Source organism: Columba livia, chromosome 3, assembly GCF_036013475.1.
Source record: "Columba livia isolate bColLiv1 breed racing homer chromosome 3, bColLiv1.pat.W.v2, whole genome shotgun sequence".
NCBI classification, from domain to species: domain Eukaryota; kingdom Metazoa; phylum Chordata; class Aves; order Columbiformes; family Columbidae; genus Columba; species Columba livia.
This window is the reverse complement of record NC_088604.1, coordinates 535,604-558,854: the sequence shown is the minus strand read 5'-3', so window position 1 is coordinate 558,854 and position 23,251 is coordinate 535,604. Positions and strand designations below refer to the sequence as shown.

The window sequence follows — 23,251 nt, the reverse complement described above, 5'->3', positions numbered from 1 at the left end:
TCTGCAGGGGACACTGGGGTTTCGGGATTTCTGCAGGGGACACTGGGGTTTCGGGATTTCTGCAGGGGACACTGGGGTTTCGGGATTTCTGCAGGGGACACTGGGGTTTCGGGATTTCGGGAGCAGGCACTATCCCAGAACGGCACACAGGTGTCATCTGTCCAGGCGCAGCTGTACCTGGCAGGACACGCAGCGCTCCTGTCCCACCACTGTTCTCCGTCACACTCCCGTCGCCGCCCCTGGACAGCGCTCAGCCGTCAGTTTCCGTTAATTCCGGATCACGGACAGCAGGCTGAGCAGCGCCCGGCACCCAGAGCACCCCCGCCCGGGACAGCCCTGCCGCGGACTTGAGCTCAGGGAGCACCTGCATCTAAAACCGGTGCCAGAGCAGAGTACCAGTGAGGCCAAGCGCTGTACAAAGCCCGGGCAGAGCTGCGCTCTGGGAGCTCCGGGGAACGAAGCCCCGGCAGGACCCGTGTTTGCAACAGCGACACCGGCCTGGCCCCACACCGACTGCTGCCCCACGGCACCCACAGCGCCGCCACTGCTCCTGCTGCAGCGCTTGTTCCTGTTCGCTCTGCGGGCTCTTCCCGCGCAAACATCTGGCACAAACGTCTCACTCCTCTAGCCTTTCAGAAAGCTCATTGCGGAGATTTTAGAAGCTAAAAATCAGTTGACAAGTCCCACCGAACTTGTTTTTTTTAAAAGGTTCGATGTGGGTATTTGGCGCGTGGTTTTCATGCCATATTACACCTTTCTGCCTCCCCGTGGTGTGGGGCTCTGGAGAGGGGCCCAAGGCAGCTGCAGAGCGGGACAGGGCGGCTGCTGCGGGTTCCTGAGCCGCCCCAGCACCAGCCAGTTCTGCTGAGCCCGGTCTGCATCCCACACAGACCCAAACCAACAACACACCCGTCCAAAGGTAACCCAGAGCATCCCGAGCCGCCCACACAGGCTCGGCTCTGCTGAGCCCGGTCTGCATCCCGCACAGACCCAAACCGACAACAAACCTGCCCATATGGAAAGGGGCAGTGTCAGGAGGATGGAGCCAGGCTCTTCTGGTGACAACCAGGGACAGGACAAGGGGCAATGGGTGCAAACTGGAACACAGGAGGTTCCACTGCAAGATGAGAAGCAACTTGTTGGGGTGAGGGTGGCAGAGCCTGGCCCAGGCTGCCCAGGGAGGTTGTGGAGTCTCCTTCTGTGCAGACATTCCAACCCGCCTGGACACCTTCCTGTGTAACCTCATCTGGGTGTTCCTGCTCCATGGGGGGATTGCACTGCATGAGCTTTCCAGGGCCCTCCAACCCCTGACACTCTGGGGTTCTGGGATTCCATTAAAGGGTATCCCAGAGCACAGGGAGCTGCCCAGGCAGGCTCAGCTCCACTGGTCCCGGTCTGCATCCCACACACTGACCCAAACCGACAAACCCACCCACAGGGTGTCCCAGCCCAGGCGGAGCTGCCCGCGCCGGCCCGGCCGGGGGCACAGCCGCAGCACCGCTGCAGCCCCGCCGAGCGCTGGGGCGCTTTCCTTTGAGAAGAGGCATTGCCACATTACCGCAGCCCCTGCCCTGCGCTTGGGGCGCTTTCCTTTGAGAAGAGGCATTGCCACATTACCGCAGCCCCTGCCCTGCGCTTGGGGCGCTTTCCTTTGAGAAGAGGCATTGCCACATTACCGCAGCCCCTGCCCTGCGCTTGGGGCGCTTTCCTTTGAGAAGAGGCATTGCCACGTTACCGCAGCCCCTGCCCTGCGCTTGGGGCGCTTTCCTTTGAGAAGAGGTGTTGCTGCGATACCGCAGCCCCTGCCCCACACTCCAACAGTCTGCTAACAAAGACATGTGCAGTGAGGCTGGTGTGACGTTTATTGTTGGAGATGAAGCTTGTTCTCTGAATGGAAAGATTTCATCCCTTGCTCTTTCTTTGCTGCCCCTTCGCTCAGAGTCCCCCAATATTCACTTGATACCTCTTCCAACTACCTGTGTTTTGCACACAGCCCACCTTTTGTTACTTTAATGCAATAGGTGCCCAAAACTAGCCTTAGGAGCCAGCCATTGCTTTTATTGCTGCCTCTTCTCCCTTTTTAATAACAGGCCATCTGCACTGGCCAGGACCACGCAGCGGATCAGCAGCCGTGTCCGCCGGCTCCTGTCACTCAGAATCGGCAGCGCCAGAAGCAGATGAAGGGACAGACGAGCTCCTGCCGCTGCAGATGCATCGTTACCCACTAATTCACTCCAGCCCCTTCCATCCCGCCCAAACCCCTCCTGCTCTGCTCAGAGACACATCCCATGCTGCTGACCATCGCTAACGGGACCGCTCACAGACCATTGTTAATGGGATGGACCATCGTTAATGGGACTGCCAAGTGACCATCCTTAACGGGACCACTGATAAACCATCATTAATGGGACTGCCAACTGACCATGGTTAACGGGACCATTGATAAACCACTGTTAATGGGACTGCCAACTGACCATGGCTAATGGGACTGCTGATAAACCACTGTTGATGGGACTGCCAACTGACCGTGGCTAACAGGACTGCTGATAAACCATCATTAATGGGACTGCCAACTGACCATGGTTAATGGGACCATTGATAAACCACTGTTAATGGGACTGCCAACTGACCATGGTTAATAGGACCACTGACAGACCATCGTTAATAATGGGACCGCTGACAGACCGTACCTTCCGAGGTCCCAAACAGGCCGCATCCCTCAGCCCAGATGAGGCGGAGCTCGGCCAGGCTACGACACGACTGGTTTGTAGCTCTGACCTCCTCCATGTCCCGTTTCGGGAAGCTGCACTGGGGGCGAGTCATACAATCACAGAACACCGGGTTGGAGGGGACCCCAAGGTCCAGCCTTCCTTGGCAACGCCTGCTGTAGCCACGCTGGCCCAGCCCTGTCCAGCTGCATCTCCAGCGCTGGGGAACCCGCCGCTTCCCTGGGAGATGCAGTAGAGCTCAAGCCCCCCACTCCACTTCCAAAGCTTCTGCCCGCGGGGCTCCCCAGCGTGGCGCTCACGCTCATCCGCCGCCCCGGGCTCTCGGTAAGCTCAAGCTGTGGCTCCTGCCACGACGCCGAGGGGATCGAGGTGCAGATACACGAACCTGCTCCGTTTGTGCAGCAGAAACCCCAGCGCTGCTCCTGCGGGCAGCGTCCCCGCAGGCTCCTGTTCCACCGCCACCCACCCGGCAGATCACCACAGTGCGGACCGACAGCACGGCGATGGGCAAAGAAACCTCCATCCGCACTCAGAAACACCAGCTGCTCCCAAGGAAACCCCAGCAAACACCGCCCCTTCCCAGCCCCATCCCCACCCACCCCCATGGGGCGCTGCTGGCATTTCACTGTTTCATTAGGAATCTCCCTAAATGAGCCAAGACCACTAATTACTCTTCCCATCGTGTTAAGTTTCCACATCCCCTGTGCTCACAGACCGCTCTGTTGTCACCCAATGTTAATGACCGCTACAGAGCGGCTGCAAAGGGATCTCAGGCTCGTAGTCAATGCGAGGTCAAAGTATCTGGCCAGATGCTGGCAATTTGGTGCAGATGACAGCACCGAGGGCACGGAGGAGTCTGGGGTGTTCCGCACCCAGGAACCCCAGCACAGCGGCTGGATTTGAACAGGAGCAGCAGAACACCCGTGACGCCCCGGCCCCGTGGGTACGACACGTGGGTGCGGGCGCTGGGGCTTCGGGGGCTTCTGGAAACGAGGAACCAAAATGGCATTTTCTCCTGCCGCTTCCCAGCCTGCGATGCTCTTCCCGGGGCCCGGACGGACACCGTTAGCGAAGCAGCGGGCACTGCGCCAGCTCGGGTCCGCGGCACTCAGCTGCGGGTTTTGATATCAACCAGGGAATCATATCAACCAGGGAATCAACCAGGGAATCTACATCTGCACAGGGCACGCTGCGGGTCTACCAAACTGCTCGGACTTCCCCCAAGAGCTGCTGGAAGAGTCAGGATGTTTTATTAACATTATGCCACATCCTGTATTATTACAGCTAATTAGGCAGAATTCCAGCAAGTTTTTCAACCCAGATAAGTGGTTTGACATCAAGCACTAACAGATAGTGTGAAGAATGCCATTTCCCGCGAGGCTGCCGCGCACTGGGGCGCAGGTGAGAGCTGCGGGTCACTGCTGGTCCGGCCTCGCAAAGCCCGGCCTGAGCTGCTCGCGCCTGAAGCTCCGCTCTGCGCCTCGCTGCGGGACAAGCAAAACCCAACTGTCCTGGCTCCTGCCGCCCTCCTGCCAGCTCACAGCGACGCTGGAGAGGCTCTGCCCCAAAATACCTGCGCTGCTCTCATCCCGAGCCTCGTTTTGCACTGAAAATAAGCCACATGCACAGGCAAGGTGTTGCGGGTTCACCCCGCCGGGGGAGAGGCAAGCCCTCTGCAAACAAAGCAGTTCGCGTCAGTAACACACTCCTGTCCCAGCAGACCACGCTCCTGATGGCCAAAGCACGAGAAGAGGATAAATCCTGCTATGAGTGACTCAGGCATCCCCAGCTCCAGAAGGTCCCGGTGTGTCGACTAAGGCTCCCAGCGGTCCCTTTGGACGCGGCGGCGGGCCGGCACGGTGCTGCCGCTGCCCTGCACACGCCGCGCGGAGCCGCACACGAGCCGCGCCTGTGCTTCCGCGAGCAGAAAGATCTTCAGCTGCGCTTCCACCGCAACGCACCACCTGAACTCCCTAGTGCACAAGGGAGCAGCATGTCAGCGACAGCCCCAGCAGAACAGCAAACCTGCTGTAGTCACTGCGGTGACAGACGCGCTGCTCACCCCTATCAGTCACCCCGTGCCAGCCACTGACAAACGGACAGCGCGGCACGACAATCAGAGCGCTTCACATCCCAGCAATACTGGAGATGGCTCGCACCAGGACAAAGCCAATTGGGCCGATAAGCTCAGCTGACATAAACAGGCTCTGTTCGCTGACACGAGCTTGCGTTAAAGTAAAATAAATATATTTGCAAGGGTTTCGAGGATGCAAAGGCAACTATAACGACACTGACCAGGGTGAATTTGGTTTCTGTGGTGTCACGAGCGCACTCTGAACCTCCTGAGTTCTCACTCCTGCAAAGGCCGAGAGCAGCACAGCCTTTCGGTGAATCTGCCCAAAACGGGCAGCCAAGCCGGTGTAAATCAGCCCCGCGGTGCCCATGCGCGGTCACAACCCCGGCCCCGTGCCCAGGCCTGGAACCTTCTTCAGAAACACCGGGAAACGCCCATTTGTTTGCTGTTTGAAGTCTTACACCATTTTACGTTCCTGTATCACGCGCACTATCCTCAGAGCACACTTCAGCGGAGAGCCAGGGAGCGGCACAGCCGCTCAAGCGGACCTTGATCAGAAGGGGAAGAGGCGGTTCGGCGCTGCCAGGGGTTTAGGCCCAGCAGCAGGAACGTGCCACGTGCAGGTGTGTGACAGCACCAGCGCCCCAGTATGTACCAGTGAGCACCAGTGCCCGCCGTGCAAGCCCTCCTGCCGAACCGCCGCGTCGGCCGCTGCTCCCCAACAGCGGCCTCACAACGAGCAAGTTCACAGATTCACCGGAACCCATGGACCTTACACTTACACACCTGTAACGGCTACAGAAACTGTCTTTTGTGCACTGCTGCCTAAGCGAGGGGCTTTGGCAGCTTCGAAATATTGACTCTATCCTGAAAATCAACATTTTCCGTATCTGCGCTTCCGTCAATAGATCAGAAAGTGTATCTCAAAGTGACGCGCAGCAAGTGACGGTCCCTCTGCGTGCAGAGCGGGCACTCCACCCACGGCACGGGGGGCTAAACCAGCACAACAACGTCGTATTGCGACAGCGCATCACCAGCGGGGTAATCCCGGCTCCGTTCCTGTCGGTGGACACCGAACGCTGGGCGCCGGGGGAGCTGCGAGGGGAGGCCCACGCGCTGAGCTCTGGCCCTGCTCTGAGCTGCTCGACGCGTCAGACACGCGTACATACCCAACTTTCCTTCTGAGAACGTCAAATTTAAGCCATCCTTAAATCACGGCATTTCAAACCCTTTGTCTTCTGCTCTAGACAGAAGCTTAATATAAAGTGCATCTAACAGCGAGCGTCTTCATCTCACGTCGGCACCGCACCGCGGGGTAACGGGGTAAAAACGCCCCAGTGAACTGAACCGGGTTTAGGAGTGAGGGGGTTTGCCCCATCGGGGGTTTTTTGAGCATCCCCTTCTTCCCCACCTGCCATCTGAACCAGACATTCACACAAACAGCTGTTTATTAGTATGTTAAAATACGATGGTTTTGAAAATGAATAATTTCAGATCTACAGGAGTATCAGAGCAGAGGAACTGTGAGCAGACACCGCGGAGGCAACTCCGAGCTTGTTAAACACGTTCACGTGAGCGGAATCAACTCCGAGCTTGTTAAACACGTTCACGTGAGCGGAATCAACTCCGAGCTTGTTAAACACGTTCACGTGAGCGGAATCAACTCCGAGCTTGTTAAACACGTTCACGTGAGCGGAATCAACTCCGAGCTTGTTAAACACATTCACATGAGTGGAATCAACTCCGAGCTTGTTAAACACGTTCACGTGAGCGGAATCAACTCCGAGCTTGTTAAACACATTGACGGTTCAGAAAAGCAGCTGGTTTCACACGTTGAACGCTGTAAAGCCCAACCCGCACTGGCAGAAGCCGCACAAGAACAGGCCATGCAAAGCGAGCCCGAGGTGGGGACAGGGGTGCCGGGGACAGGGCGTGCCGCTGTCCCCGAGCCCCAGACATCACACACGCGCACACCGGGGTTTGCATCGCAGCGCCAATGCAAACACATGCGGGGACGGGCAGGGAGCAGAAGCGCCAGCACCGGGGCTACGGCTGCGCCAAACAAGCAGGTGCTCTTGTAAGGAAGCTTTGCAGCGTGGGTTAGCGGAGAGGAGCAGCTTCACAACAATCAGCAGTGGTTCTTACCTTCTGGAGTTGGAGTGCAACCCAAAAAAAGGAGAGAAACACCCCTTTAAAAACTGGAGCACAACAATTGGCTGAGCATTAACAGAGCCCCCCCCGGCCACCAGAACCGCGGTTTAGAGGTTGGGGCAGACCCGCACTAACACTGCGACCAGGTCCCGTCACACAGGACGGGCAGCAGGATGGACACTCTTCCAGGCGCTCTCCAAAGCGGCTGCCGTGCAGCCGCCAGCCCCAGGGCCGCGTCTCCAGCCTTCGCCGGCTAACGAACCTCTAAGCGCCACCTCCGCGGGTAATTAGTAACGCCAAGTGACACACCACCGGCCTCGCTTCTGTATTTCCACAGGAGCGGGACCGGGGGCAGGTGACGTGTTTGTGCTATAAACCCAACTCTAACCCACCAGCACACAGAGTGCAAGGTGGGAACACGGGGAGCGCGGATGGAGCCGCGGACACGGGGCCAAGGGGATCGGATCAGCCTGGAGATGTGATAACACGCCAAAACCGGACTTGTTTCTCGTTTAAATTACCAGTCTATGATGCCAAGTGAAGCGGCCCGTGGAACACGAGCACAGTCCGAGCCCTGGACAAGCCCAAACCCCTCAGAGAGCTCATCTGCCCGCCCCGGCCGGGTTCCCCGGTGGAACCGGCGCCCAGGGTTGCAGCCCCACATTGCTCCCCCTGGGCACCCCCCGGGCACCCCCAGCGACCAGCGCCGCTCGCGGCCCCAGGGACTGCGCGGAAACCAGCGCGTGCTCATTTAGAGGAGGAACCCAGATACAAGCACCTGCCCCTAAGGCTTTTGGGGCACACAGCGGAAATTTCTAAGTATTTAAGATCCCCCCCTTCATATTTCTGCTACAGAACCACAAGCCAGCTCTCAGTGAGGATAAATCCTGAATGCAGGTATATTTTGAGACCGTGGCTCTGGTGTTTCCTAGAAGAGCGTGGGCCTGTCAGGCTCCCGCAGTTCACCACCAGAGCATCTCTCACAGCCCCATTTCCCCTTGCAACAGCTAATATACTGCACACAGGACAGAAGTGATGTGCAATTTTATTTTGAGGAGACAGCAAAAAGGGCTACGAGCACAGTCTGGGACAGGATCAAAGAAGTGGAATGTTATATTAGTCATGGATTTGAACCTCTCTATAAGGGACATGGAAAGAGTCACCTAGTCAGAGTCTGTCCTATGTAAAATAAATGCATTTAGTGCTCCCTGCTAATGGTAACAACATGATCTCCCTCTATAACCATTCTCTTCGAACTATTATTTTTTAAACCAACATTTCCCCTTACGTGTATTTCTGGCACCCACTGACTTATCGCCATGCTTCTGCACAGACGGCACGCGGCACAGAAACCCTCGGTATGTCAACTTGGAGCTGAACGAAGGGTAATGGGGGAGAAGAGGCTGTGAGGGGCTGCAGAGCCAGGGACCCTGCAGGATGGGCTCTGTGTGCTGGACCGATGGGGAGCACAGCCAGAGCTGGGGACCCTGCAGGATGGGCTCTGTGTGCTGGACCGATGGGGAGCACAGCCAGAGCCGGGGACCCTGCAGGATGGGCTCTGTGTGCTGGACCGATGGGGAGCACAGCCAGAGCTGGGGACCCTGCAGGATGGGCTCTGTGTGCTGGACCGATGGGGAGCACAGCCAGAGCTGGGGACCCTGCAGGATGGGCTCTGTGTGCTGGACCGATGGGGAGCACAGCCAGAGCTGGGGACCCTGCAGGATGGGCTCTGTGTGCTGGACCGATGGGGAGCACAGCCAGAGCTGGGGACCCTGCAGGATGGGCTCTGTGTGCTGGACCGATGGGGAGCACAGCCAGAGCTGGGGACCCTGCAGGATGGGCTCTGTGTGCTGGACCGATGGGGAGCACAGCCAGAGCTGGGGACCCTGCAGGATGGGCTCTGTGTGCTGGACCGATGGGGAGCACAGCTCAGCATGGCTGGAGTGACACCATGTGAAGTGGGGCAGGGATGGGATCCATCCAGAGGGACCTGGGCAAGCTGGAGCAGTGGGGCCATGAGAACATCATGAGGTTCAACACGGCCAAGCCAAGGTCCTGCCCCTGGGTCGGGGCAACCCCGGTGTCGGTCCAGGCTGGATGGAGGATGGGGAGCAGCCCCAGGAGAAGGACTTGGGGTGCCGGGTGACCGATCGGCCATGGCCTGGCCATGTGCGCTGGCAGCCCAGAACCCACCCGTGTCCTGGGCTGCGTCCCCAGCCCCGGGAGCAGCAGGTTTGGGGGATCCTGCCCCTCTGCCCCGCTCTGCTGAGACCCCCTGCAGTGCTGGTCCAGCTCTGGGTCCTCAGCACAGACACACACGGAGCTGCTGGAGAGGGGCCAGAGCAGCCCCAGGAATGACCCGAGGCTGGAACAGCTCTGCTGGGGACAGGTGAGAGAGCTGGGGGGTTCAGCTGGAGAACAGAAGCTCCGGGGACACCTGAGTGAGGCCTTTCAGTGCTTAAAAGGGGCTGAGAAGAAAGATGGGGACAGACTTTTGAGCAGGGCCTGTTGTGACAGGACAAGGGGTGATGGTTTAAACTAAAGGAGGGAGATTCAGGCCGGACATGATGCAGAAATTGTTTGTGCTGAGGGTGGTGAGAGCCTGGCCCAGGTTGGGCAGAGGGGTGGTGGATGAACCATCCCTGGAGACATCCCAGGCCGGGCTGGACGGGGCTCTGAGCACCCTGAGCTGGTGAAGATGTCCCTGTCATGGCAGGGGGGACTGGGGGGCTGGGAAGGTCCTTCAACACAAACCGTCCCATGCCCCGATGAAACCAGGCTGCCCATGCAGGGTGGGCACCGTCTGCAGACACAGGCTGGGGACACGGAACCACAGCACAAGGGCCCTGGGGCTGGGGGGGGCCAAGGGCCACAGGCTGCACCTCCAGCTTTTCCTCGCTTGAGGCAAAGTCCCCATCAGGAGCCCCTGCCCAGTGCAGAAAATCCTGAACAGGAGGAGACTCACGAGTGGCCAAAAGAGACAACTCACCCAAAATACCGCTGGCCTCGTCAAATATTAATGTGTAACTGTCGCTATGACCAACCCTTGACAGCCGTTCGGCCAAAAATAGCTCTAACCTGCACTTGACAGCAGAGACTTCACACACAAATCCCACTTCGACACCAAGACATCACGAAGGTCTCACAGAGAACACCCTGTCCTGCTGGTCTTAGTTACTCATGTGAGTTGGTAACTCTTTGTTTGCTCCAGAAAAGAACAAATCCAACTTCCAGCTGACTCAAGGGAAAAAACCGCAAGGACCGCAGCAGCATTTCCTGCTGCCAGCCCCTTTCCTGGAGGCTTTCGGTAATTAACGGAGCGAGGCTGCAGATGAGTCTGGAACCAACGGGCACGTGGGGCCAGGCTGGCCCCGAGGCAGCCGCTTCCAGCCCGTGCCCTCCTGAGCGGAGCAGCGGGAAAGAGCCCAGAGCCCGCGCTGCCGGGGACGGCCCAGGAGGTCACCAACACCTTCACGGACACCTCGGTCCCATCTTCCAGCAGAACGAACAGAGATAAACTAGAGAGACTGGGGGCAACCCGAGCGTGCTGGTTCTTAAACGAGCAGCACAGGTGCCCCGTGCAGCCCCGTCCACGCTCAGCGTCACCAGCATCAAACCCGAGAGACACGCACAGCTGCTCCAGCTCACCTGGAGGGCACCTTTACAGCAGCTGTGGATTGGAGAATGTGTTGTTATCTGACAGCCAGCTCAGCACCTTCCCAGACAGCTCAGCACCTTCCCAGACAGCTCAGCACCTGCAACTTCACACCCTGGGAGCTGGGAAAGCCAAAGGTGTCCTGTATGAAGAGAGCGAGCGGTTGGACGCCCCTGCCCCAGCCGCACATCGAGCGGCAGCCCTTTCAGCCGAGCTCCGTGGCCACAAAAACGCCTGCTGGAGGTTGGCACCGCAGCCAAAGGCCACTTTGCTAAGGCCCTGGGGCTGGGCCCCCACCCCAGAGCCATTGCCATGGCCAGGAACCTGCCAAGGCCACCAGCCCAACCTCCCACCAAGGCAGGAGCGGCTGCAGCAGGTACCTCGGTCCAGCTCTGACCATCTCCATGAGTCCTGCTCTGGTGTTCCAGCACCCTTACGGTGAAAAGAAGTTTCCTCTCATACCTAACCAGAATTTCCCAGCTCGCAGTGTGTGTCCGTTGCCCCTCAGTCCAGCGCTGTGAGCCCCACGGAGAGCCTGGCTCCGGGTGACAGAAGTGAACGCTCACCAGAAACGCATCCAGCAGCTTATGAAAAGCGGTTTCAGAAGCAGCAGCTTCTAAATGTCCTGGTGTACAAAGAGCTGAGGCAGGAGAGGTTCTGCTGGGGATAACAGGGGCTGCCAGAGCCGGGAGCAGTTCCACCCGCCCCAGACACAGCACGGTGGTGATCTGGCGAACAGTGGGTACCTGGCCGCCCACCGTGGGACATCACCATCAAATGTCAGCAGACACGTTATTTTCGGAAGCTGTGAAAAGCTCTGTTTGAATAAGCCAGCACTGCAAACCAAGCGTGCCAAGGGCACTGCCCGCCGCCCCGGGGGAAGGACGACGGCTGCAGGATCCACTCCTTCCGCACCTCCTGCCGCCCCGCAGCGCCGGCTCAGCCGCGGCCCCGCAGCACCGGCTCAGCCGCGGCCACCGAACAACTTGTCCTGCCGCCCCGCAGCGCCGGCTCAGCCGCGGCCCCGCAGCACCGGCTCAGCCGCGGCCACCGAACAACTTGTCCTGCCGCCCCGCAGCGCCGGCTCAGCCGCGGCCCCGCAGCACCGGCTCAGCCGCGGCCACCGAACAACTTGTCCTGCCGCCCCGCAGCGCCGGCTCAGCCGCGGCCACCGAACAACTCGTCCTGCCGCCCCGCAGCACCGGCTCAGCCGCGGCCACCCGACAACTCGTCCTGCCGCCCCGCAGCGCCGGCTCAGCCACGACCACCCGACAACTCGTCCTGCCGCCCCGCAGCGCCGGCTCAGCCGCGGCCCCGCAGCGCCGGCTCAGCCGCGGCCACCCGACAACTCGTCCTGCTGCCGCCCCGCAGCACCGGCTCAGCCGCGGCCACCGGACAACTCGTCCTGCCGCCCCGCAGCACCGGCTCAGCCGCGGCCACCCGACAACTCGTCCTGCTGCCGCCCCACAGCGCCGGCTCAGCCACGACCACCCGACAACTCGTCCTGCCGCCCCGCAGCGCCGGCTCAGCCGCGGCCCCGCAGCGCCGGCTCAGCCGCGGCCACCCGACAACTCGTCCTGCTGCCGCCCCGCAGCACCGGCTCAGCCGCGGCCACCGAACAACTCGTCCTGCCGCCCCGCAGCACCGGCTCAGCCGCGGCCACCCGACAACTCGTCCTGCTGCCGCCCCGCAGCGCCGGCTCAGCCGCGGCCACCCGACAACTCGTCCTGCCGCCCCGCAGCGCCGGCTCAGCCGCGGCCACCCGACAACTCGTCCTGCTGCCGCCCCGCAGCGCCGGCTCAGCCGCGGCCACCCGACAACTCGTCCTGCTCCGGACACGAGCAGAGCCCTTCAGAGAAGGCTGCACAGACACGGGGGGGACAGACGGACAGGGCTGCCCGGCGGATCCACACAACGCAGGCACTGAAAAGCCTGCGTGTCAGACGTGACGATGCTGCCACGACAGTCTCTGCCACAAGAAAATACCCCATTGGTGTGTATTTGTATTGTATTTGTGTATTTGCACTGGAGGAGCCGCGTGCCCAGCCGGGCCTGCCGCAGGTCCTGTCGGCCCCGTCCTGTCCTGTCTGGCCAGAGGAACGAGCAGACACTAAGGCTGAGCTCACCCAGGGCCTGAGCCCGTTCTAAGCGCGACACCACGAGCGCTGCCTGACCTGCGCACGCCTCCTCGCTCAGCATCGGAGCTCTCGGCAACAGCTCATCACGAAAACACCTTTTGTCCAGCACAACCCTGAGGTGCCCGTGCACAGATCTTCAGCAAAAGGAGGCAGCAAGCAGGCCACACAGCAAAAATGGTGCCGCATCGTTTTGACTGTAGACATCAAGGATGAAGGCAAAACTCCGGACATGCTTACTCCACAGGAAATCAAATGGACTATCAAATATTCTATCACGGTAATTCTGTATATTGGGCAAGAACGTCTAAAAGGTGGAACAAAAGCCTACAGAAATACAGCGGGCTCCTGATTTCCAGCCAGCAAAGGGAGGAGGAATACGGGGAAAGAGTGAAGAAAGCAGCTGGAGCCAAGGCTGCGGGGCGGGCAGCTCAGCGGGCTTCCCTTGTGCTACACGTTCCATGGATACTCAAAAAGTAGCCAGATACCACGTCCAGTGTCAGCTCTCACTGACACTGAGCCAACGCTCGCGTGTGCTTCATTGCTTAATTAGTGCCAACGGCAAAAATCACTGTGCGGGGCCAGAGGTTCACAGGCTGGCACAGCGTTTGACACTGTCCCCTCCACAGATCCAATGGCTAGTAAGAAAAAGGCAAGGGCAGATATCTCCCAAGACAGCAGCTCCTCAGCGACGCTCGTGCTGATTCCAACGTGCCCGAGGGGATCAATGAAATCCAACGACAAGCGAACCGTTTTGATTTCACAAAGCTCTTCTCCAAGCAAAGCCCAGAACCAGACATGGTTTAAGCTGCCAGTTCGCCGGGTGTCTATCCACACGGGCTTTGTTTCGCAGCCTGCAGGCAGGAAAGGGTCCAGGGGACCAGGGCGGCCAGGCAAGGCAGGCAAGCAGAGGAAATGGGGACGGCAGGTCACACAAAAGCTAACAGTTCTGGCTTCGGGATGCCGTGGATCTCCAAAACTGACACCGACACCTTTGAAAACCTCATCATTTGAGTACAAGGATCAAACTATAAAGGCAGGTAAGATAATGAGCCGTTCTCACCCGAGGTTTTTGTACTGCTACTACAAAAAGATAAAAGTCTTCAGAAAGACCAAACCGTGTCCAAACTGTCCGTTTGTCCTGCAGACAGCAGCGAGCGGCTCCCGCCTGCACCGATCTGCTCCCTGCGATGCCAAACCCTCCACAGCGGCACAACCAAAACAGCTTCAAGACTCTGTCAAAGACTATCCAAAAACTGCCGGTTTCCTTCATTAAAAGCAAACTGCGCTGAGCAACAACTCAAGACCTCGACACACGCTGAAAGGAAAGCCCAGCGGGGCAGCCTGGAGCCGCACTAGGGACCGGCAATCCTCCAGGCCTTCACCTAAATAACGGTGAAATAACGCAACATCGACCTGACACCGAAGGGGGAGACACGGCACAGCAGCCACGAGTCGCTAAGGTGGATCACTGAGCTAAAGAAACTGAGCTTCACACCCCACTGCTCCCACCAACGTCTTCTGGGATTTAAGGCACTGAGGAGTCCACGCTGTCCTGATGCTCAGCAGCGTTTTGGACAGGAAAACAACTCACCACCAGCTCGGGCTAAATCCCCAGATCAGCTCTAACGGGACTCGAGCTTGACAAGGACCATAAGGCACCACGGCATTGCTGTTCTGAGTCTTTTTGCCGGCTGTCTGGTCAAAAACGCGGCCTGGCCAGCCAGAGCCTGGGCCTTCGATGGCACATCTGGGCTCCTGCAACAGCTCAGCTCAAGAGAACGCTGCGCATCGCTGCAAAGGCTCCCGGCCAAACGGCACCAGTGAGACCAGCGGTGGGACAGGTGTGCTGGTCCTCGGGAACGCAGCCGCAGCAGATGCACGGCCACTGTTCACACACCTGCTCCCGGTGATCCACAGCACCTGACACAGAGCTGGAGCTGTCCCGGGACAGCCCAGCCTTCCATGGACTGATCCTGATGATCCACAGCGCCTGACACAGAGCTGGAGCTGTCCCGGGACAGCCCAGCCTTCCATGCTGGTGCTGCCCAAAGCACAGTGCACGCTCAGGGCAGGGATTAACCTGCTTTTGGCACCTCCTGACGAGCTAAATCACTGTATTTGGGTTCCTTACTTTTCGATCAACTGACATGTCCAAGCAGCAAGCCACCCTCGCACTGAGCTCAGCTCGAGTGGAAGATCTTGCTACTGAGAGCAGAATTCCTACACTTGGGCCTCAACCGTTCCTGCCAAAGCAGGTGGATTGCTGTGTGAACCCAGCAACGTGCCGAACACGACGCACTCAGCCCCAGGATGGCTGTTCCCCTCCAACACACACAAACTGCCACACCCAGACCTTTTGGCTCTCAAAAAAGAGGAGTGTAAATAGTTTGTACTTCACACGGACAATTGTTACAATTGTTCCCTATCTCAGCTCCCCCTGCCCACCTCTGGGATACAGATGTGACTCCAGAGATAAGCTGGGGTCCCGGCCGCTCGGGACGCGGCCCCCGGGCCAAGCTGGTTCCCCGAGGCAGTCGGTACCAGCCCGGCGCCCCAGACCCCCCGTCTGCTCCTGGGGGCACAGCACCACCTCCGCGGCAGAACCACGCTCTGCTCCAGGAATGCTGAGGAACACGGTATACGGATTTGTAAGCAAGACTGCTTTTCTATTTCCCGGATAGCTTTAGGGTTTGGTTTAGGTCACTGCCACTAAACCGACTGTTCGGCCTCTTTCATTTCACCTTTAAAAAAAAAAATTAAAAAAGGTATTTAAGTTTCCTTCAGTACCTGGAGCCTGGACTAGCTGACCTGGTCGAGCTTAGCTCATACAAGAGCTGCAGACAAGAGGCATCCAGCTCATCCCTAGAAATTAAGTCTGACTTAAGATCCAGCTTGCTTGATGAAAAGTACCAGTGACTTGAGAGCTTGTTTGCAAATGGGACCCAGACTCCAATCCTGCAGGTATTTCACATTTTAGTCCCAAAAAGACCTATGAGATGGGGTTAGCAGTAAACTGAATCAATCGGAACCAAAGTATGGATGTGTTTTAGTGGTACGGGTACTTCACTCACCTGATTTCTTTCAGCCCTTCTTTCTGGATAACCTGAAGGATCTCTTTATGGCTCATGGGTGTGTTAGGATACTTCTCCAGGACCTGCAAGCGAACAGAGATCGAGAGGAAGTTACTCATCGGCATTTTCACTCCTGTTCTACCGCACAGAGAAGTGCATTTCAAGGGCAAACCGAGGAGGAGCTGCGGCCCGCGGCCCTCGCGCCCGGCCGGCATCCGAGAGCGCGAGAGCAACGCGGCTCTACGACACTCGCCAGACGACTTCTCTTACTGCAACTCCAGACTCCATTTCAAACGCGCTGCCCGCAGGTAACACTTCTTGGTGAATTAAATGCTCTATGGTGATTGTGGCTTCACAGCCGTTGGCTTCACTTGGGAATGATTCAGGAATTCTCAGACGTAAAACTTCCAAAACCCAAATCCTTACTGTTTGCAAAGTAGAAACTAATACTTACCAAACCGCTCAGTACTTAAGTTACAGGAAACTTGGTTTTTTAACACTGTTAGGATGCTTTGAAAAGTCTCTGCACACAGTCCAGGCTTAAGGTCTGTAACCCCGGCCTAGCCAAACCCAGCCGCTCGCCTCCCTTCGCACAGGCCCGGAATGCGCCAGCGCGACCCGCAGCAGCAAGAGGGGAGCCGAGGGCTCCCGAGGGAGGATGCCGCTACCAGACGTCACGTGGATATTTTAAGCAATATTTGTGCTGGGGGGATGGGCAGGAAATGCCTTGTTTCCTTCTTAATCATCCGCTTTGACCCAAGCCCAGCACATCAGCCCCTGAGCTCTGACTTAGCAGAAAAGCACCCATCGGTTTGGCAAGCATAAAAACCCGCGAGTGCCTCTGCAGAAGGAAATGCCCAGTTTCGGTTCCTCCATTCGACAACTGCAGAGCTGCTGGTTCCCTCCACACCACCCGTTATCCCAGCGGAACAAAGCCCCAGCTGATGTCCCCGTCACGTTAAAACGCCTGCTTGAGTTATGCCAAAGCCTGACTCCCACAGCCCTGTAAGCTGCTCCTAAAGCGGGCGGTGAGTGGCCAAGGCTCCGTGCTCAGCGCCGACCAGCACGGCCCTGCATGCTGCCGCCTCCGGAGCCGCCGAGCAGCGCGTTCAAAAAGGTGAGCTTAAAACAGATTTGAGCAGAGTTCATTCACACTCCCTCTGGTGTCAGCCTCAGTCACTCATTCCACTTCGCTTCCAGCTATATTGCAACTAAGGATACCTGCAGTGAAACCAAACAAAGTTAAGGTTGTTGCAGAGCGTTAAGCCAGATCACTGCAGGTTTTAGATTCGTATCAGCACCTAATTCAGCTTGCTCAGCATTGCCAAAGAGTTGGTAAGCCTCTATCCCACTACCAGGGGCCGATCTGGGAGCGTGTCTGCACGGGAAGGCCCGCGGAGGGCGAGGAGAGCTCAGGCCATCTCAGCTTCCATCGTGGTGCCAACCTTTTCATCGCAGCCAGCACGACAGACGCGAGCACGGAGTAGTGCCGTGATGCCATTAACGGGGACTCTGGGGCAATTCTCACACACTAAAACGTCTGTGTGCACTTTCTTCCTCGGCATCGCTTTCCCCTTGACGCTCACTGCACGGCCGCGCTGGCGACAAGTCCCACCTCGGGCGCGTTGGGCAGAGCGGCGGCAGCGGTCAGGCTCCAGGGGCCCTTCCAGCCCCGGTCACCCAGAGCGATCCCCGAGCGATCAAAACAGGACTGAGGTCAAGCATCAGCACTGATTTTCAGTTCCTGACCGGGTTAAATCCATGGGAGGTGTTTCCCATCCCGGCTGTGAACCACTTGGCATGGGCTCTTGTGAGCCCTAAACAATGCCCAAAAGTGGCAAACTCACGGAAAATGTTAATAAATTCAACACCGTGGCTTTAGGAACTTCACACGAAGGAGCCGGGAGAGCACGGGGCTGGCGTGTCGCTCCACACTTAAAGACTTTTCCTCAAGCGTTTGTTATTATCTATTGTCAAGACATTACTATGATAGATGAGTTTGATTAGACAGCACAGACACTATTAAAACAACAGAAACAGCCATGGATGTCGGGACCCCGTCACCTCAGCAGCTATGCAGCCAGAGGGGGCCTCGGGCTGCCACCCGAGCACGGGAACACAAACACACAAGGGAAGAAATCTCAGAGAGCTTCACATGCCCATGCTGCCTTCACCCCAAACCACCGGAAAAACCAGCACATGAAGCTGCAAGTCAACAAAACAAAGCAAGTTACGGCCAGAAAGAAAAGTACAGACTGAAACGTGTGTGGGTCTCAGTGTGAACGGCTCCCTGTGACTTGGGACGAAGGCCTGGCCGCAGGACTGAGCCCGCGGACCCGCTGGTCCTGTCCCATGGGGACCACAGACACCCCCGCATCTGCCAGCTCAGAGCACATCCCAGGAGGGAAAATGAACCCTGCCGCACTGCTAATCCACGCACGGGAGCAGGGCATGGGCTACAGGCTTCGGGATGCCAAACACACCTGATCCATTTCATCTAAAGCAATTCGCTATGGTTTAAACAGAACAAAACCATGAGAAGGGTCTAAGATTTGGGAAACACACCGATACTTAAACATAGCCTGGACAAGCCCGTCTTGTTAACTCCAGCTACTCCTGCCCCAAGGGCCCCAGTATGTGTGCTGGGCAGCCTCCGGAGGTGGTTGATAGAACCACCAGCTCCGGCTCCTGGGGACAGAGACGTCGGCACCAGCCCAACAACAGCCTCACGCTCCGAGCACCCTGCTCAGCACCGCGCCACCCTGCTCGGATAAGCAGGGCCGTTCACGCGGGAGGCGCAGCAATAACCCCTGCTGCCTCACGAGCTGATCCAGAACCGCTATAAGGAGGTTAAAGAGACTCTTAAAAAAATACATACACCCTAAGTGGCTTCTTTGCTCTGTCTTCTGCCCGTTTAATCCTATATCAGATCTTGCACCTGAGTCCTTTTTTAGTTACCGTGTGTAAATAAATAAACTAATACTACCCCCCACAGAACTGAACTTGAGAGGCATTTTAAAATGAAGAGTCGGGATTGATAAAAGACCTGCGTCCTGTGCTCAGCATCGGCCACGGCGAACCCAAGGCAAAGGCGCCCGGCATAGGCAACGCCACACACTAGAGACGGCGTCACTGATGCTCTAATTACGCTGTGTCAGGTGCTGAAATATTCCAATTGGCTCGTTACTAACGAAACCACGGCTAGCTCTGTTTTCCAGCAGCCGCTGTGTTGCGCCCCGCAGCTCTCCTGGCTCCTGCACGCGTGCCCAAGAAGACACGATCATCACAAGAGGAGGTGCTTCCTAATTTCACATCTCGGAAGAAAAGACGGGAACAGAGGGGTAATTCTGCAATGTGCAATAAAAACAGAGAAACGTCCAAGTAGATGATGTTTCAAGGCAAGAGGTACCATAAAAGTAAACTTGCCAACAGAAATCGCTTTGAGGCCCATCTCTCCACTCCCAGCCCCGCTGAACGCGGGCTCCGAGCCCACGCTCTGCTCCCGGGCTGAGCCGGGACCAGCGGGACCCCGAGGACCCCGAGCTCTGGACACGCGGCCCGGCGTGTTCCCGGCCCGAGGAGGAACAGCAGCAGCCCGCGGTCCCCACACAAAGCGGCATCGCCAGGGCTCTGTACCACACGGGACTGCCAGGAGCAAGCGTCCTCCTCACCCCCAGGGAAAACGTTCCTGCTACCAACAAGACAACAGCGAAGCGCAACAGGAGGGGTTCAGAAGTCACACACAAACCAACCTCTGACCCTGATTATCAAGGGTCGGCTGCATCGGGAGTAGCCCGCATGTGTTTTCTGCCATGGTTAACCCCCAACCAACACAATCCCATCTCTCCATCAAAGCTTTCCACTCATTTTAGGCTGTTTTCAAAGGCAAGGATCAGCCCTTGTCTCTGTCCTGGTTTTGTTAAAAACAAGTTTCTGTTTTAGTGAATTTGCCTGTCAGCTCAAGCTTCATATTAGCTGCATTTTCCTGGAGAACCAGACACATGTTTTGATCAACACAGCAATGGAATGTGAGGTTGGATGGACATCTCGCAAAACAGGTGACCAAGAAACTGACCAACTGAGTGTAACATCCCATTCACATGATACTTCATAGAAAAGGGGGAGATCACAAGGATCTCGTCCCTTTTCCTTATGGCAACATTAGGAGAGGACCTTGTGAGTCGTCCCTGCGAACTGCGGTCATTGAGAGACTGAATCCAGCTCCGGTTGGCTGCAGAGTCCAGTCCAGGACTTCGGGTGCCGGCTCTGCAGTTGCTGAGACTTCCAAGATTGGTTTTGTATATTTTGTACTATTTTCTCTATTCTTATTAGTAGCATTAGTAAAACACTGTTAATTTTTCCAACTCTCTTCTCTCTGTCCTCCTTTCCCCCCCGATCGCCTGTGCTGAGTGGAAGGCGTATAGTGAGGGGCTGAAGGGGAGAAGGGGGGAGAGGAGCTTTTATTGCCACCCCGCAATCTAAAGCCTCGACAGTCTCCAAGCCCCAGAGCAGCAGGGGCTCCACGCCACGAGCAGCAACACAACAGCGGTAAAAGCCAGGGAGGGAAGAGGAGCTCGCTGCCCGCACACGTGCGGTGCGTACCAGCGCCCGGCACGGCCACACCTGCCCCGGGAATCCACCGAACGCCGACCCGCACGTCACACACGCAGACCAGCCAGCGCCAGTGCTGTTCAAACGAACACGGCGAAGAGAAACGTCGGCGTCTTGGGCCACCGGACCTGCAAGCAGTGGGACATTGATCTCCTCTGAGCTGCACCCTGGTTATAGAACTACACCTTTGGTTTAACAGAGTTCAAACTGTGATGATATCTTCTCACACAATACTAGACAGACCTGATAACCTCCCCATTTTGGATTTTATTCCTTTCTTCAACCCTTGGACAGAAAAGAAGGGAAACCTCAGAACCTCAAAGCATGAGAAGAAGCGCAAGGGCCAGGATCACGTGGGACTGCGGGCTCCCTGACGCAGCGGGGCAGACAGCAGCGAGACGCGCAGCCCTCGCGCCTCCGGCTCCCTCTGCAGCACTCCGTAAACACACGGTGTTCACGTGGAGACGCGGTGGGAAGCTGAAGATTCAGGCAAAACTAACTTAAATGAATGTGTGTGAAGGAACAGGGGCCACCGAGTGTCCTTGCAAGAGGAGGTCAGCCAGGAGCTCCCCTGCCAAGCAGCCCTGGAACAAGCAGGTCTGTCTTCAGCAAAAAACATCTCAGCCTTGGCCCCAGCAACGGTCCCTGTGCCGGATCACAAACCCAGAGAGGAGCTGCATCATCCTCCCCATGGCCCCAGCAATGGTCCCTGTGCCGAATCACAAACCCAGAGAGGAGCTGCATCATCCTCCCCATGGCCCCAGCAATGGTCCCTGTGCCGAATCACAAACCCAGAGAGGAGCTGCATCATCCTCCCCATGGCCCCAGCAATGGTCCCTGTGCCGAATCACAAACCCAGAGAGGAGCTGCATCATCCTCCCCATGGCCCCAGCAATGGTCCCTGTGCTGGATCACAAACCCAGAGAGGAGCTGCATCATCCTCCCCATGGCCCCAGCAATGGTCCCTGTGCTGGATCACAAACCCAGAGAGGAGCTGCATCATCCTCCCCATGGCCCCAGCAATGGTCCCTGTGCTGGATCACAAACCCAGAGAGGAGCTGCATCATCATCCTCCCCATGGCCCCAGCAATGGTCCCTGTGCCGGATCACAAACCCAGAGAGGAGCTGCATCATCATCCTCCCCATGGCCCCAGCAATGGTCCCTGTGCTGGATCACAAATCCAGAGAGGAGCTGCATCATCCTCCCCATGGCCCCAGCAATGGTCCCTGTGCTGGATCACAAATCCAGAGAGCATGAGCTGCATCATCCTCCCCATGGCCCCAGCAATGGTCCCTGTGCTGGATCACAAATCCAGAGAGCATGAGCTGCATCATCCTCCCCATGGCCCCAGCAATGGTCCCTGTGCTGGATCACAAACCCAGAGAGGAGCTGCATCATCCTCCCCATGGCCCCAGCAATGGTCCCTGTGCCGGATCACAAATCCAGAGAGCATGAGCTGCATCGTCCTCCCCTCCCAGTCTGCACCATCACCGCAGGGACCCCGAGGCTCCTGGACCGGTGTGGAGCCCACTGCGGGTCTGAAGCGTCCTACACGCAGTCAGAGCGACCGGAGATGGCGTCAGTGCCGCCCCGAGCCTGTGCTGGCCCAGCTTGGCTAACACCCCAGCGAAGATTCAACACCTGCCTAACACCAGGAGCTTCTGCTGCTCCTTCACCCGGCACACGTGACACCCGTGGCTTCTCCATTCCACCCGTGCAGGTGCAGACAACACGATACCACGTGGTTTTCATCCCGCCCATGTGCCTGCTGGGGATCAAAGGGCTGAAAATGCAGTTGCCAGGTACACCCCACCTATATTAACCTCTTATCTGCACGAGGGAAAGCTCACCAAAGCCAGCGAGTACCTGAGGGCTGTCGGTGTACGAGCCTCGCATCCCGCGGTGCTCCCGTCTCCTCGTGCTGCAGCATTTGCGGGAAGTCCCCCCAAACAGCCCTGTGCCCATTTCAACAGCCCTCCAGCTACGGTTCCTAGTGACCTGGTCCTTGCTGCACATTGCAAGGCTCCGAGTTTTGCTGAGAACACAACCGTAGCACTGGGGGATCTGCCCATGTACTGGCAGGAAGGGCAGAGCAAGAAAACCACGGTAATTCTGGCACAGCCATTTGAACCTCATCTGCCAGCACATCTTCCCCCAGCGCCTCGCCCAGCTCCTCGTGGCTCTCGAAAGCTGGCAGAATGGGCTTTCAGCTTTCAGCACTCTTCTGCACAAAGAAGCTCTACAGGTCTCCCTATGGTCTGCTATCTGAGTGACAAACGGACACGCGTCAGGACAGACTGTGCGCCACTCCCCCCACCAGAGGCACCCACGGGGCCCATCCCAGCACCATCTTCCCATCTCTGAACGCCAACATGACAACCATCAGTAGAAAAATGAAACAGCGCTGCTGGAATATAGAATACGAGCTGGACACAAGGCTCTGGACACTCCCGGCGCTGTGCCCTTCCAGACCACAGCAGGAAGCAGCTCCGTCCCCCGCCTCCAGCGCCGGGTCTCCGGGAAGCTCAGCAAGTGCTGAACAAAACCAGACACGGAGGGCTGGTTACCAGGCAAAGCAGGATGAACACTGACAGGGAACCCATGGAAATTAGTGGTGGAACTGCTTGGGGTTTTCTGTTGGTTGCCTTGGTTGTTTTTCTTCACACAATCTACCCAGCAAGGCTTCAGCAAGAAATTCTCCCAGACTCAATAGGAAAGGGCACCTTAGCGCACTGACGTTTTCAGCAAGCTTTGGCAACACTGCCCTCGGGAACCCTTGCTACTGATTACTCCCCTATATAAAGGGGAAATTAAAATTGGG

The 23,251-nt window shown here is 57.5% G+C and overlaps 1 protein-coding gene across 1 annotated transcript in view; it reads right to left on the bottom strand.

Annotated features, from left to right (window-relative positions):
• ASXL2 (ASXL transcriptional regulator 2) overlaps nucleotides 1-23,251 on the bottom strand; it is a 101,334-nt gene that overhangs the window by 64,774 nt on the left and 13,309 nt on the right. The window contains exon 2 of the mRNA XM_065055405.1: nucleotides 15,819-15,901. Coding sequence (XP_064911477.1) covers nucleotides 15,819-15,901 — 83 coding nt within the window. The remainder of the gene's footprint in view (nucleotides 1-15,818; nucleotides 15,902-23,251) is intronic.